The sequence below is a fragment of the Galeopterus variegatus genome, unplaced genomic scaffold (genome assembly GCF_000696425.1).
Source record: "Galeopterus variegatus unplaced genomic scaffold, G_variegatus-3.0.2 Scaffold1141, whole genome shotgun sequence".
Classification (NCBI taxonomy): domain Eukaryota; kingdom Metazoa; phylum Chordata; class Mammalia; order Dermoptera; family Cynocephalidae; genus Galeopterus; species Galeopterus variegatus.
Window position 1 is genome coordinate 259,341 of NW_007727252.1, and position 17,167 is coordinate 276,507.

The 17,167-nt window shown below is 34.4% G+C and overlaps 1 protein-coding gene across 1 annotated transcript in view; it reads right to left on the minus strand.

The window, feature by feature from the left end:
• The window catches only part of NBEA (neurobeachin), a 438,994-nt gene that overhangs the window by 252,324 nt on the left and 169,503 nt on the right, over window positions 1-17,167 (minus strand). Inside the window, 1 exon segment of the mRNA XM_008575128.1 lies at window positions 1,959-2,083. Coding sequence (XP_008573350.1) covers window positions 1,959-2,083 — 125 coding nt within the window.

A 17,167-nucleotide genomic window follows, 5' to 3' on the forward strand; every position in this document is an offset into this window, starting at 1 on the left:
ATGTGCTGATGAGAAGAATGAATATTCTGAGGTTGTTGGGTGGAATGTTCTGTAGATATCTTTTAAGTTGATTATAAAAAGAACCCTACAGTAAGGCCAACTATAATTATTTTCTAGCATATTTTCTTCAAAGTTACTTTTACTGTATAAAGTTAATTTAAAACTTTTGTCTTAGGTATAATATTCTCATATGAAATCCTCATGTATTTATTTAATGATGTTTTGAGAATTAGTAAGTTACATTAATTAACAGCTTACTGGGATGACAAATTTTAAGCTTTGCACATTTTGGTTTTTATTAGGATTAAACACTTTCCCAGTTCAATCCATAAAGAACATGATATGTATTATTACATGATATAAAGTATAGTAGGATATAAAACTATTTACCAACTAAGGTAAATTCTAAAACAGATGGCTTGTTTATTACTCTCAAATAAATAAATATCAATATAATAAGATACAAGTAACTATAAAAAGTGGATAATAACAAAAATATACAGACAGTGCTCATTATTGGTATTTCCTTAATGTATGTGGTTTATAAAATTCTGATATGATCAAACTTAAAGTTGTTACAGCATTTACAAATGTGTAAATAGAGAAAATGTTCCTAAATACACTTCTTAGTGGACAGCAATCTAAAGTAGCAACATTTTTATTAAGCTACAAAAATATTTTGATATTTACTATTTATAGTATATCTTATAAAGAACAGTTTAGGGTATAGTTCTACTTTAGTGTGATAGTTGGTGATATCATAAACATGAAACCATCTTTTTCAAACTTTATTTGCAACCCACTGGAGAATTAGAAATTTAAATTGGCAGATTGCAACAGGGGTTTTTATTTTATTTTATTAAACTGAAAAGGATAAAGTAGGATTAAAATACAAAATATCATGTAAAAGGGTTATTAATAAAACATTTAAGTTATATACACAAGTATGTATACGTATATATGTATATATAAATACAGTATACATATTTGTGTATATATTGTATGTGTACATGCATATTCAAACAGTAAACATATGGGTGTACACACAGAAAGTTATACATAAAATTATACAAGTCTGAGTACAGAATTGCAATATAATTTTTTTTCACCATGGGTCTTGGTCACCAAAGTGTGAAAGACACTGAAAAATAAATTTATTTTATTCTTGTTTTAGGCTGTATGAAAGGTTGTTGGGTAATAACCAACTCTGTGGAGTCTTTTGATCACTTAAAATGAAGTTGAAGAGTCTAAAATATATCTACTGTGAGAAATATTGGTATATATTTCTTTGAAGTATAACCGAAATGACGCTAAAAGACAAAGCAGAACAAAATATTTCTGACTTACAACATGAAAACATTAAATAGTAGTGAAAAAAATGAATTCTTAACAGCAGAACCACTTCCCATCCAGAAGTATTAGGCACCCCGATATGATCACTGCACATAGTAAGTATGTACTCAATATCATATTGTACTCCATAAACATAAACAATTATCATGGGTCAATTAAGAAAAAGAAAAAGAAAAAGAGAGGGATAGAGAGTAGAACAGTGGTTACTAGAGGCAGGAAAAGGGAGGGAAGAGGGGGTATGGGGAGAGGCTGGTAGACTGGTAGAAAGTTACAACGTTACAGTTAGATAGGAAGAATATATTTTGGTGCTCTAGGGTCACAATAGCTAATAATATTGTATTATTTATTTCATGACAGCCAGAAAAGAGCATCTTGAATGACATTACCACAAAAAAAAGATAAATGTTTAGGTGGTAGACATGCTAACTATTCTTATTGGATCATTATACAATATATGCAACAAACTGTACCCCATAAAAATGTACAATGAAAAATAAAATAAATAAGATAGTTAGAAGAAAAAAAAAGAAAAGAAAAAAATTCTTCACAGAAATAATGTCAGAAAAAAAAAAAAGGATTGGTGTGTGAGAGGCATTGCTACCAACCATATTCTATTGCAGCTTTGAGCAATGCTTCAGCATGAGTGGAGCCAAATGCATTACGAACAAATCGCCTCCTTCGACGAAGGTCATCTTCCCAGTAATCCAAACGCCAGAAATCATGCAATTGGCTAAGAATGGGAAAATAAAGAAACAGTAATCACTATTAATAGCAATGCATAACTGGAAATATAACATTGTTTTTCCATAAAATTAAAGCTTTATTTATTTAGTCTCATTGGAAAATTAAATGATTTTTTGGGATATTTATATTTTATACTTGTGTTTGTATACATATTTTTCCCTTACAAATAAACAAAACTTAAAATAGTAACATTCTCATATTTTAGGCTTTATAACACTCAGCTCTGCCTTTTTTTTTTTTTTACAATGTTCTTCCTTCTACTAAAAACATTAATATGGGGAGTTTAGCAACAAATGCAGTATCCAATTACAAGTATTAATGACACAGTTTGCTTTCTTTTACACTATTTTTAACAAGGCTTGTAAATCACAGGATAGACGCCACTACAAAGAGTTTGCAATTTAATGACTATGGTTACTTAGTAGACTGAATTAAGAAGTATAAAATATTGCCATTTGGATTTATGGAACAATGATTAAAATAACATGCTGAAATATTCATTGAAATAATTCCCTGCTGCCCACAGCAACCTGAGAAAAGTGCGATTTTATCCATTATTAATAATACTAAATTAGAGCTGCAAAAAATTCCAGTACATGTAATTGTCTTGGTAAATCATCACTCTAATGCTAACAGAGAAGATTTTACAGCTTTCAGCTAATATAAACCATCAACAACCATGGCTATCATTGGGTAACATTGTCTTTTATGCTTTAAAACAATATTAAAAATCTATGAGATATTTCAGAGGCTACTGAAATATGTTCATTGTATATCCAATGAAACATTTCATGACATGATTTTTGTTTTCAATTTAATTTCAATTAACATTGGTTGATTTTTCTGTATACAGTGTTTGGAGTAATATATAATATTCTAATTTTTCTGAGCAGTACTATTCATAAAAACATTTAAAATGCTTTCATAGAAGATTTGATTCCATTTTTTATTTTGATATTTTATTGTAGGAAAACACTTTAAGTTTGATTAAGGCAGGATTTGTATATATTTTGCTCATTATTATATCTTCAGCACCATGTCTGAAACATAATGTTTTTAATAAACATTCAATGAATTAAAACTTTTTTTTACTTCAAAAGATTTTCATGCGAAAAATTATTTAATTTTGAAAAGCATTTTATATTTTATGGCTATATGATTTTGTTATGTATAACTCAATTGTAAAAAAAACACAATGTAGGGCCGGCCCGGTGGCGCACTGCTATAGTGCGCCGCTTGAGAGCGCGGCGGCGCTCCCGCCGAGGGTTCGGATCCCACATACAGACCGGCCGCTCACTGGCTGAGCGAGGTATGGGTGCAACACCAAGGGTTGTGATCCCGTTGCCGGTCCCGGTCCGGTACGGGCGCGACACTGAGGGTTGCGATCCGTTGCCGGTCACGAAAAAAGACAAAAAGAAAAAAAAAAAAAAACACAATGTAAGGAATATTTAAAAAGTATTAAAATTATAAGCATTTGAAGTATATTTTAAAGTACTTATTCTTTCTGTACATCTTTACAATAACTTTATTTTTTTCATTAAAATAATGATTACCTGATTAAAAATGGTAATAAATAGTGTATCTCTGTGACTAGTTTAAAAACAGGATAATTTCTATCCTTACAAATACAGGCTAATCCCAGTGGTTTAATGAAGATTTTCCTTAAAATTATGTTAAAATTAAGTAATTGAATTCCTGAGGAGAGATCAGAAATCTAATGCTATCCCAAATTTCTCACCATAGACATACTTTTCCTTATTTCTCCCATTAAGTGCAACTGAACAATTCTGGACATTATATATAAAACAAATACAAGAAGACTCTGAAAGGTGAAGAGAAGGCAGACTGGCTAAGAACCTCAGGACCTAAAGAATAACATAGTGATGAATTCCCTTTGCCTCATATGTCCCAGACTGGGAGGCAAAGAAGTCAGCAACCCAAATAGGCCAACAGGTGCAGACATTAAAAAAAAAAAAAAAGCCCTCCAAAAAGCCTACTCTCTCACTCTCTCTAGCCAAAGGACCAAGAAGTGGGCAGCCGAGCAAGATGGAAAACTTTCAGATGACAACTGCTGTATTCCAGCCAAACATCACAGTAAAACCATGACCCCACCCCACCCAAACCAGCAAAGGATGTGTGGGGAGCCTAGACGTACACCCTCATGGAGGTGTAAAGAGGTGTCCCAACACCCTCACTAGGATGGTATTAGAGAAGGTCAAGTAGGGAGCCGGGACTTTCAGTTCTGTTGACTGGTAAAAAGGTGGCCCACCCACATGGAGACAGTGGAGACCATGTGGACAGCCTGGATTTCTACCCCTCATTGAACAGGAATGAAGAATTCCTCCCCCGCCCCACTGGGGTGCTGTCAGAGGAAGCCTAGTAGAGAGTCAGGACTTTCACTACTGACCAACAGCAATGAGGACACCCCCACCAGAGAACACCACATGAAAAGCTGGATGTCTCATTCCCACCAAACAGAAAGGAGGAGACCCTAACTCCTTAGCCCCACTGGGGTGCTGTCAGAGGAAGCCTAGTAGAGAGTCAGGACTTTCACTACCGACCAACAGCAATGAGGACACCCCCACCAGAGAATACCACATGAAAAGCTGGATGTCTCATTCCCACCAAACAGAAAGGAGGAGACCCTAACTCCTTGGGTTTCAATGGAGGCCAAGTGGGGAACGTAGATTTCTACCACCTGACAGTAACTAGGCAGTGCCCCCTCCCCTTTCCCTGATGGAACAATGTCAGAGAAAGCCAACTAAAATAGAGGTTTAAATGAGATAAAATATCTCAGAGCATAATAAGAAAACGTTTAGGTTTTAATCTAAAATCACTTGTCATACCAAGAACTTGGAAGATCTCAAATAGATTGTAAAAAGATCACCAATAGATGCCATTACTGAGATAAAAGGGATGCTAGAGTTTCTTGGCAAATGATTTAAAGCAGCCATGATTTAAAAAAATGCTTCAGCTAGCAATTATGAACATGCTTGAAATGAATGAAATAATAGAAAGCATCAACAAAAAAACAGAAAGTCTCAGCAAAGAAACAGAAGACGTAAGGAAGAACCGAATGGAAATTTTAGAACTGGCAAATACAATATAACCAGAATAAAAGCTCAGTGGATAAGCTCAATAGCAGAATGGAAGGAGGGAAGAATCAGTTGACTGCAAGATAGAGCAATAGAAATTACCCAAATTGAGTTACAGGGAGGAAACAGACAGAAAAAATAAATGAACAGGGATCTGGGAAGTATGACATCTAACGTTTGTGTCACTGGAATACTAAGAAGAGGAGAAAGCAGGCGGGCCTGAAATAGTACCTCAAGAAATAATGGCTGAATACTTCCCAAATTTGGCAAGAAACATAAACCTACAGATTTAAGAAGGCAGACTGAACTCCAAACATGATAAACCCAAAGAAATCCATGCCAAGAAACTTCATAATTAAACTTCTGAAAACTAAGGACAAAGAAAAGTCTAAAAAGAAGCCAGAGAAAAAATGGCATCTCACCTGTAGGGGAAGAACAATTAGAATGATAGCATACTTCACATCAGAAACAACGATGGGCAGAAGAAGTGGCACCATATTTTTCAGGTGCTGAAAGAAAAGAACTGTCAACCAAGAATTCTACAGCTAATAAAAATACTCTTCAGGGATAAAGGAGAAGAGACTATATTTTTAGACAGGAAGACAAAGTATTTGTTGCCTTCAGAGCTAGTCTAAATGTAGAGCTATAAATACCTAAGGGAAGTGATCAAAGACAAATTATTGGAACACAAGAAAGGAAGAAAGAACACAATAAGCAAAATATGGGTAAATATGCTAGGCTTTCCTCTTCCTCTTCAGTTTTCTAAATTTGTTTTACTGTTTCAACAAAAATTGTAACACTGTCTGATGTAGTTCCAAATGTATGTAGAGGTAACATTTAAGACAAATATATTATAAACAGGGTAAAGGGATGTGAAGGGATGTACAGTCCACACTTCACACAGACTGGTACAATGATGCCACCAGTAGACTGTGATAAGCTATGAATTTGTAATGTAATACCTGGAGCAACCACTAAAAAAGCTTTACAAAGAGATACTCAGAAGCTCCATAGATAAATCAAAATGGAATTCAAAAAATGATCAAGTAACCCACAGGAAGGCAGAAAAATAATCCATGAGACACAAAAGAATTCTCAAGGGAAAACAAAAAGAACACAGAACTGAACAAAAAAAGTATCAACATTTGTGAGACACAACTAAAGTAGTACTGGGAGGGAAATTTATAATACTAAACGCATGCATTAGAAAAGAAGAAACATCTTAAACCCAAAATCAAAATGCCCACCATAAGAACATAGAAAAAGCAGAGCAAAGCAAGCAGGAGGAAGAAAACAATAAAGAAAAAAGCAGAAATCCATGAAAATCAGTGAAATTAAAAACAAAAATAACAAAGAAAAATTAACAAAACAAAGAGCTACTTCTTTGAAAAATATCAATAACATTCATAAACTTCTAGCAAGACTGACAAAGAAAAAAGAGAGTAGACATAAATTACCAATTTCATTAAAATGAAACAGAGGATATGCTAAATACTCTGATATGATCATTGCACGCTGGATACATGTTCCAAATTTAACACGGTACTCCACAAATATATACAGTTATCATGGGTCAATAATGAAAAAATAAAAAGAAAAAATTTATTTTTAATGAAGACATCAAAAGGATAATAAGGGAATACTATGAAAGGACTCCACACATAAATTTTACAGTTTAGACAAAATGGACCAATTCCTCAAAATATACAAACGACCACGACTCACCCAATGTGAAACAGATAATATGAATAACTCTATAACAATTGTAAAGCTACACTACTACGCCAGTTGTCGAGTAAGGCAAATCATAACTAAAACCAAAATGTTTCATTATCTTAGTTGTACTAAGTTTCTGTTTGTATTGCCAGGGCTTGGGGTCAGACCTTTCAAACCCACTGTACAGACTGGGTCACAGACCCCTCACATGCAGGTCCATGCTAGGTAATTAGGAAAGATCCTGGGAACCGTTGGCAGAAGACACGAGTTCGGTCAGCAGCAGCGGCTGCAGCAGCAGCAGCAGCTTCTAGCAGCAGCAGCTTCTAGCAGTAGTAGGGGCAGGGGGCTGCTACTGCTGCTGGAGGCTGTTGCTGCTGCTGCCAGTGCCCCCAGGATGCCCTGAAAAGCTGCCACCTCCACTGCTGTTGCTGTTGCTGTAAGCTGCCGCCATTGCTGAGGACTGAACTTATGTCATCTGCTAACGGCACCTGGGATATTTCTCAATTACCTAGCACGGACTGTGTGTGAGGGGTCTAGTGACCCAGCCTGGCATGTGAGGGGTCTGGTGACCCAGTCTGTACAATGGGTGTGAAGGGTCTGAGCCCAAGCCCTGACAATATAAATGGAAACTTAGTATAACTAAAATAATGAAACATTTTGGCTTTAGTTATGATTTGCCTTACTCAACAACTGGCGTAGTCATGAAGTGTTAGGACAATTAAGAAAATTTAAAACATAATTTAAAATTTCTCCAAAAGAAATCTCCAGGCCTACATATTTTCGCTGGAGAATGCTATTAAACATTTATAGAATTAACTCCAATTATGCATACTTTCTTCTGGAAAACAGAAGAAGAGGAAACCCGTCTCAATTAATTTTATAGCTAGTATCACTCTGATATAAAAAACAAAGATAATACAAAAGAAGAAAACTACAGACCAATATCCCTTTGAATATAGGTACAAAATTCTTAACAAAATATTAACAAATAGAATTCAGCAATATTTAATTAAAAATATACATGATGACAATGTGGAGTTTATTCCAGGGAAGTAAGGCTGGTTCAATACTTGAAAATCAATTAGCATAATCCACTATATTAACAGCTAAAGGAGAAAAAAATCATGATCATATTAATCATTACAGAAGGCATTTAAAAAATTCGACATTCAAAAATGATTTAAAAAACTTCAAAATATAGGAATAAAAGGCAACTTTCTCCAACGTGACAAAAGCATCTACAAAAAAACTATAGTTAACTTTATACTTAAGGGTGAAAGACTGAATGCTCTCCCCCTAAAATCGGGAACAAGGAAAAGATGTCTGCCTCACCTCTCTTTTTCATCATAGCACTGGAATTTCCAGCCAATGCAATAAAGCAAATAAAGATGAAATAAAAGGAATATAGACAGAAAAAGGAGAAACAGAACTCTCCCTATTCACAGATAATATAACTGTCTACATAGAAAATCATAAACAACAACAACAACAACAACAAAAAAAAACTCCTGGAACTAAATAATTGAGTTCAGCAAGGTCACAGGATGTGAGATAAACATATGAATATCAACTCAATTTCTTTTTTTTTTGTTGCTGTGGTAAAATATATATAACACAAGGATTGCCATTTTAGGCATTTTAAACATACAATTCTGTGGAATTAATTACATTCACAATGCTGTGTGACCACCACCTCTATTTCCAAAACTTTTTCATCATCTTACACAGAAACTCTATACCCATTAAGGAATAACTTCTCCTTATTCCTTCCTTCTTGTTTCTGGTAACCTCTAATCCACCTCTGTCTCTAAAATTGTTTTTCTTTTTAATTTATTTTTTTCTTAATTGACCCATGATAATTGTCTATTTTTGTGGAGTACAATATGATATTTGGTACATGTATACCGTGTACAATGATCATATCAGAATATTTAGCATATTCATCACCTCAAACAACTGTGTTTCTATATGTTAGCAGTGAACAAGTGGACACTGGAATAAGAATAAAGAATAACTTTTAATCACTAGAGAGAAATATTTAGGTATAAATTTAAAAAGAAATGCAGAACTTGTGTGATGAAAACTACACAATGTTGATGAAAGAAATCACATAATATCTAAATAAAATATAAAGTCATATCACGTTAGGCATGCCAATGTGATTTCCTTCAGCCAATAAAATGTGAGTGGAAGCGAAGCACTTCTAGACAAAGGCTTTAATTGCCAGTGTATGATTTGCCTTGTTTCTTTCTCTCCACTGCAGTAATCAAGAAGACGTGCATTGATATGGAGTCTATCATTTTGCATCCCTGAGTGACTTCCATGTCCTCCCTGCAGACCTATGCTGGACATGTAAAGTGAATGAGAAATAAACTTTTCTTGAGTTGACCCACCGAGATTTGCAAATCGTATGGCACTGCAGTATAATACAATCCAAGAATTAACTAAGTTCCTAGAATAATAATAATTATAGCAGGTCCAATATTTACTGAGATCTAATTGTGTTCTAGGTACTTTTCTAATCATTGTACATGTATTAACTCATTTACTCCTCATTAATTCCCTTTGAGATAAGTACTATTATTAAACCATTTGACAGATGAAGGAATGGTGGCACAGGGAGGTAAAGTAATGTGCCCAAGATCAAGTAACTAGTTGGTGGCAGAATAAGTATGTGTCCTCAGGTAATCTGACTCATGCTACACTGCTGTTAATTGTAAAGAAATCAAAAAGGACTATCTTGATGACATTACACTGAAAGAAACAGCAGTTTTTTCCTGCCTCTATAACCAGAACTACCCATAAGTGTGATTTCCTGGTATCTTAAAGAATAAAGTGATCTTATTGCCTTTAAGGGATAGTTTTCAATGTGAAAATGATAGATTGGAAAAATAAGTCCATAAGCTCCTGGTCAGGTTCTATGTGTAAGACACAAGAACAGCTATTTTAAGTGTATTGACAAGGAAACTGGGCTCAATTCTCACAAAATATTTATGTACAATATTTGTAAAATGTGTGAATCTCAACTAAAAGAAGAGGAGCAAAATTGGGAATTGAGAGTCGAGATACAGAAGTAGACTTGTGGTTCTGGAGCTCTCCCTAATCTATGACTAAAGAGGAACAGCCACCCCAACAGAGCTCAGCCAACTCATTTCCTCAGATGGGATGGTTAAGTTTCTTAAAGATTTGGTTGGGGTGAATGAAAGGGCTTTAATGCTGAAACAGTTTAAGGGACAATTTAGTATACTTTGTACACATTTTTGCTTTATCAACACGGGAAAAAAAAGAGTGGCTCCTCAGCTCTGCCCCTTCTGCCACACATCCAGGCCAGCAATGGAACCAGCCTGATGCCCACCCGGGGGTCCTGACAGGGGCCATGGCCTTCAGCCCTGCCCCCTCCTCCCGTCCGCCGCACATCCAGGCCAGCAATGGAGCCAGCCTATGCCTGGGATCCTGAGACGGACCCGAGCCAACCTCTTCCCCACCCACAACCAGATCCTGAAATGTACTTATTAACCAACTACATGTTTCTTTGGGGTGTGTGATTTATCTGTTCATATCCTTCACCAAATTTCTGCTTAGATTTTTATAATTCATTTTTAAGCGTTCTTTTTGCAATAAAGATGTTAATCTTTGTGTGTTAAAAAAAAAAGTAGAGAGTAGAGTAATGGTTACCAGAAGCTGGGAGGGAGGGGTAGGGGTCGGGGGAAGATTAGAGGGGGACTAATGGGGACAAAAATGTGTTGTCTACCCTAAGTGAATCATTGTGCAGGATATGCATGTACTGAAACAACAACACACTGTACCCCACAAAATAAATATAAATAGAATTGAATTTAAAAAAACATAAAAACACACACACACACAGAAAGTGGCTCCAATATTCTGAACAATTAAAGAAGTAGGGCTGGAGAGCGAAGAAGAGAAATAGTTAAAAAAAAAAAAGCTTTATTTAATGAGCTCCCTGTTACCCAAATGATCAGGAAATGTTGAATTGCATTTTCAATATTTCGTATTTTCATCTTTAACCAGCTATTCTTCTGATTCATCCTTTTTTTTTTTTTCTTATATATAGGCAATAGGATGCAAAGCTTTTTAGAACTTACACACTGCTTTTTTTCTTCTGGTAGAGCTAGACTCTCAGTGTAAAGCAATCTTAGGGCAGAAATAATTACCTTATTCTTAATTAATTATAGAATTACTTGTGAAACATCTAATTCTATACAGCAATTATCTTACTTGAAGAAAGTAGGCATTCTTTTATCCTAATAATTACTGCTATAGTGAATAGGCTTAAATATTTTTAGAAATTGTAATTAAAAATTCTTCCCCATAAGACTTCAGAAATTGATTACTGTAAGAAATCCCACAGAAAAGGGCTTACTCTGAAAAATATCCTCATGCTAAATTGTACAATTTCTATTACCTTTAAAACTATGTCTGTCACTTTAAAATCAATGTTTTTTAAACTCCATAAAATATTTTATATAAAAGATGTCTTATTGGTTATAATAGCATTTATGCCTGGTGTTAATCTAAAATTGTTAAGTTTATGATTTTCACTACTACAATTCTCTAAACCTCAGTTCCTTCATTCATCAAATGGAAATAAATAAAACCTACTCCATACAACTGATGTAAGGAATATATGTAAAGTGTTTAGCCCAGTGCCTTACACATATAAGTAAGCAGCTGTAGTAGGAGCCACTGCTGGAGACAGTCTAAACAGATACAGGTTCAAATCCCAGCCCTGCCGCTTGCTAGGTAAGTGACAATTTCTCTATTATTTTTTCATCTACATGGAACCAAAAGTTCTTATTAGTGCTCTCTGCTTAGTGTTTTCTATAAGTCTACCAATAAGCAGTAATTATATCAACTGTTATACAAACTAAAGTGCATATATTTTTGAATTACTCTCAAACTAAAACAATCAGTTTTCCAGAAATTCAGATGTTTTTTAAAGACCTAACATTTTTTAATGCAACACTTATTAAGGTGATAGAGCTACAGAAGTAAATTTCTTAACATGCTTCTTGGGGTCCACAGAATGCCTTCTTTCCGGTATCATCTCGCCTAATGCATTTTTTAGAATCTCTACTCCTCCAAGACTGTTTCCTCCAATCTTGCCTTGTTCATTCCTAGTTCTAAGCTATTCCTCTCATTAAAATGTTTATACTTATCCAATTGGCAATTAATTGTGTATTCTTCTTTGCTGTGTTTCTAATGTTTATTTTGTATCAGATGCCATTATTCTCTCTAAAATACCCTTGCTAGTAAATTTGGCAATTAATCGTTGCATTGTTCTTTGGTGGATCTTAACTGCTCATTTAATACCTCATGCATTTACATCTTGACATTCTTACGCGATTGTAAGCAATAGGAGATCAGGATATTTGTCTTATTGAGGTTTGCTACCCCACTGTACTTAGAACAGTGTTTGCAAATAATAGGTAGACAAGAATATTTGTCAGTTTGACTGTTGTCTCACAGTATTTTTATGTAACAAAGTTAGATTTAACATTTAAAACAAAATCCTGACAGAGACAAGTCTTCACAGGCAGTGCAAAGCTACTAAGTATTACACATTCTTATGAGTTTTAACGAAACTACATATGTCCTATTTTGCTTTCCACTAAAATACTCCAAGTAGGATGGAAGTAGTTATCAACCTACTGATAATAAGCCTAAAATGTCACATTTTTAGTAGCTTATCATCCTTTTGTAGGAGGGAAGGATTTATCAATAACATATTTAACACAAATAGGAAAACAGAACATAGTAAATTAAGAACATGGTAACAATTTAGTCTGCCATAGTGAACTTTGCTTTCAGCTATGCAATCATCTCAATAATCAAATGCAAACTGGCCTATTTGTATTTAGTTCCTTCTGATATGTATGAGGCATGCCAAAGAAATACGTTTCCATCCCCCAAAAGTTATCTAACACATCTGCTTTTAAATGAATTGAAAAAGTTTTCCTGCTAGTTTTAGAATTAACTTTCTATTTACAAAAGCTCTAAACTTGAAGTTTTCCATTTTGTGTCCCTTCAGAAAACAACTAAACTCTATACCCTCTCCACTTTCTTTTTATCTAAATGTCAGCCCTTACAAATATAAAACCATTTTAAAAAGCAATTTTCTCTCTCTGATTTATATTTGCCACACTAATGGTATTACAATAATAAAGGGACAAGAAAGTAAAGCACCTGCTCATTCAGTATCTATACAAGAATTATTTCATTATATTTTTACCTAGTTCTTGTTAATTAGATAAATATTTTTAAAAACTATATTCACAACAGAGGAATAATTTTATATAATTATTTAAAAACTGGTATTTAAAAATAACTTAATTTTGATTTCATTTTTACTGTTCATGTATAAAATGTTTTTCTAAAAGTTAACATGACACGTGATTATATATAATTTGAGTATATTTAAATATTCACTTCAAGATTTATACTTTAGTTTTTACAACTATATTTGAATTAAATTTTATATTAAATGTAATATTCGAAATTTTTTTCTTGTGCAGCTTTTGAAGTGGCTTTAAACTATTTTCCTAATTTAGATAAAATTTACAACTATATTTGAATTAAATTTTATATTAAATGTAATATTTGAAATTTTTTTCTTGTGCAGCTTTTGAAGTGGCTTTAAACTATTTTCCTAATTTAGATAAAATCCTTACATAAAATTTCACTTTTGCTTCTTTTGACTAAATTTCCAAAAATAGCTGATGTAAATTTAATAATTAGGACATGTTTAATAAAGCAAGATTTTCTATACACATTACACAAGCTATAACTACAGATGGAGAGTTGCTACTCATTAATCAATTTCATATTTCCTCTTGCATAAAGGCAGTTTATATGCTTAAAACAATAACATAAAACATGACTACAGAACTCAGCACACACTTCAAAACTCACAAATCCATAGTCTATCGATTTGACCTTCAACGGAAGTTATATTGAATCTAAATATAAATAATGAGCATAAAATGATGTGCATTTAGCTGATAATAAATGACCTCTGCTTTCCCTAAAAGCATATTCTTTCTAAAGCAACAGACAGATCTTACTGATTAATGTACTATTTAAAGATGGCAATAACCCTTTGTAAAATAACTAGAACCTTTTCTGTTATGGATGTCGTAAGATAGAAATAGACATTAACAGTAACAAATTTGTTAATCATAAACATCAACAAATGTTTTAGAACACCATCCCGTATAGAAAGACTCAATTAACTAAGAAGTTTAGGGGCTCTGATGAAGAGTTTTCTACATAAGTGGAAAATCTGCAGTAAACAAACCTGTTTAATTATTTTGCACTCAATAAAATGAGTTAATACAACAAAGACTTAATGCAACAAAGAGTAATATGGAGTGTTTTCTACTTAAAAAATTGGGCTAGCTCAGTTGGTTAAAGTACAGCCTTCTAACACCAAGGTCAAGGGTTCAGGCCCCCTTACCAGCCAGCCACCAAAAAATAAAAAACTTACAGTATTACAGAGAGGACAACAAATACATACATACTTCCAATATGTTGTGGTAATCAATGTTTGAAAAAAATGCTTTGAGGGCACATGTGAAGGAATTATGAATTCTGCTGGGGCAATGAGGGAGAGATGATACTACAAATAAGCCTTTAAGTGATAAAGAGGGATGTGTTAGGAGGATGAGGAAAGGAGAGGTATCTACCTGTGGTACAGCCACATTGAAAAAAAGCAAGCCTAAAAAGCATCCAGCTCTAATAACAATGCTTTCTTAGTGATCTTCTCCTTTACTTATAACACTGGAGTGTTCCACAAGTGAGTGTACAGATAAATGAATTTCGGTTCATTGAGATTTGTGATTGCCTCAATCATCATAGTTTGAATCACATTCAAACATTTACAGAGAACATTCCAGATTATAAATTCCAGACTACAAATGGTATAATACATAAAAGAAAGTTTACTGTGGATTGAGGCAGTAGGGGGAGGGAGGATTGAGGCAGATTATATAGAGCCTCCAGGCCTGCATAAAATTTTCTGTCATCTTTGATATTCTGAGCTCTAAGATTCTTGCCTCTCATTTTCTCCTTCAAGGTTGTGGTATAATCCTCTAAAAATATATCATTTTACCTGGCTCTGAAAAAAACAGGCCATACTAGATGTCTCTCTTTTCTTTTTTGTGACTCTCAGTGAGCTTGTTTTCTGAGTAACGAGTTACCAGGCACTACATTATATTTTTTAAACATATCATTTAATCCTTACAATAGTTCTATGATATGAGTCAATACCAGGCACTACATTATATTTTTTAAACATATCATTTAATCCTTACAATAGTTCTATGATATATATGTTAATATCCAAATTTCTCAGAAAAAGAAAAGGAGGTTCAAGAAGTAAAATACCAAGCCTAGCCAGCAGATTCTGTATTCAAGAAACACATACTTATTTAATGACTATTCTACAACAGGAACTATTTCTAGAAACTGGGGATACAGTGTTGATCAAAACAAAAAGATCTCTGCCTTCATGGAGTTTACTTTTTCATGTAGTTAAACATAGTATGTAAACAAGAAAAATAATTTTCAATACTTATAAGTGTTATAAAGAAAATAAAGCTTAAAGAGAATGACTAGGGATATTACATATGGTATGGTTGGGGAAAGCCTCCGTGAGACGGTAACATGGGCTCATATCTCAGTGATGAGAAGGATCATTTGGGATCCTGAAAGAGTGCTTTGAAAGTTTTCAAGAAAGGGGTAATAATAAAATCTAATTTGTACTTTGTCTCACTCTGGTTCCTGTGTGAAGAAAACATAGTACAGGGTTAAAGTGAAGCTGAAAGCCAGGTTAGGAGGATGTTGGAGAACTCCCAGATGAAGATGATGGTAGTGAATAGCATTGGAAATGGAGAGAAGAGGTCAGAATTGGAATATATTTTGTAAATAGAGCCAGTAGGGCTAGCTGATATAATTCAGGGGCAGAGGAAGGGGTACTGAAGGAATGGTGAGGAAAAGAAAGGAAAGAAAAATCACTTCTAGTTGTTTTCCTATTTCTAGTTTGGGGGAATGAGCTCCTGACGAACTGAATCTCCCACAGATAACAACCATAAGGTCTGAGCAAAACAAAAACAATAAAAACCTGAGGACTCCAGGGAATAAGCAAAAACAGAGTGATTTTGGAGGGGAGTTAAAACTTGGAGGAAATGGTTATCATAGGCTGAATTTCCCATTTTTGAAGTTTTGTCTTGAGGGTAGCTGCAGTCTTGGCAATGGTGCAGGGTGACTAAGACTCTGATGGAAAGGCTGCTTTGGACAGACAGAGGAACAAAGGGAAGGGGTCTATGGTAGCTAGGCCTGCTGGAGAGTGGAAACCATGGAAAGGAGAGTGCCTGAGAAGGGGAACACTGAATTCTACATGTAAATTCTGTTTGAGTCTCTGGCTGACTCCTGAACCATATGAGTAAGACAGACAAAAGCACTCTGCACTATAGACATGACAGTGTTTACAGATGGAGTCTCACCAAGTTAACTGCCTGCTAAAACAATAATATCAACACTTCTTGGTGGAATGTAATAGAATCCAAAGTTTCTAACACATAACATTCACATTGTCTGAGATATAGTAAAAAAGTTACCAAAAGCCTGAAAACATATGACTCATTTTCAAGAGAAAAGATAATCAATAGATGTCAATTCCAAGATGAGTGAGGTATTGGAATTATTAGAAAAGGGCTTTAAAGGGGCCGGCCCGGTGGCGCACTGCTACAGTGCGCCGCTTGGGAGTGTGGCGGCGCTCCCGCCAAGGGTTCGGATCCCACATACAGACCGGTTCCCACTCACTGGCTGAGCGAGGTGCGGGTGACCCCAAGCCAAGGGTTGCGATCCCCTTACCGGTCACATTATAAAAAAAAAAAAAATGTATAAATTTATTACACATTCTACAGGCTTACCCCACTTTGTTATTTAGATCCATATTAATTTAATACTAAGCTTTGCGTAGTGGAATATAATATGCATGTGTTAATTGTTTACATGGGTATATAGAGATAAATAAGAATTGCAGATGCATGGGGTATATGTAGATAAATAGACAAGAATTGTGGAAACATAGTATATTAACGAATTTCAAAAGAGTAATTTCTGTTCTCCCCATAATTCTTGTAAGAATTACACTTGGAATATCTAGAAAAGTGAAATAAAGAAATTTACATATATTAGTTGAAGACTTTATCTCTGTTATTGATTGTCACACTAGG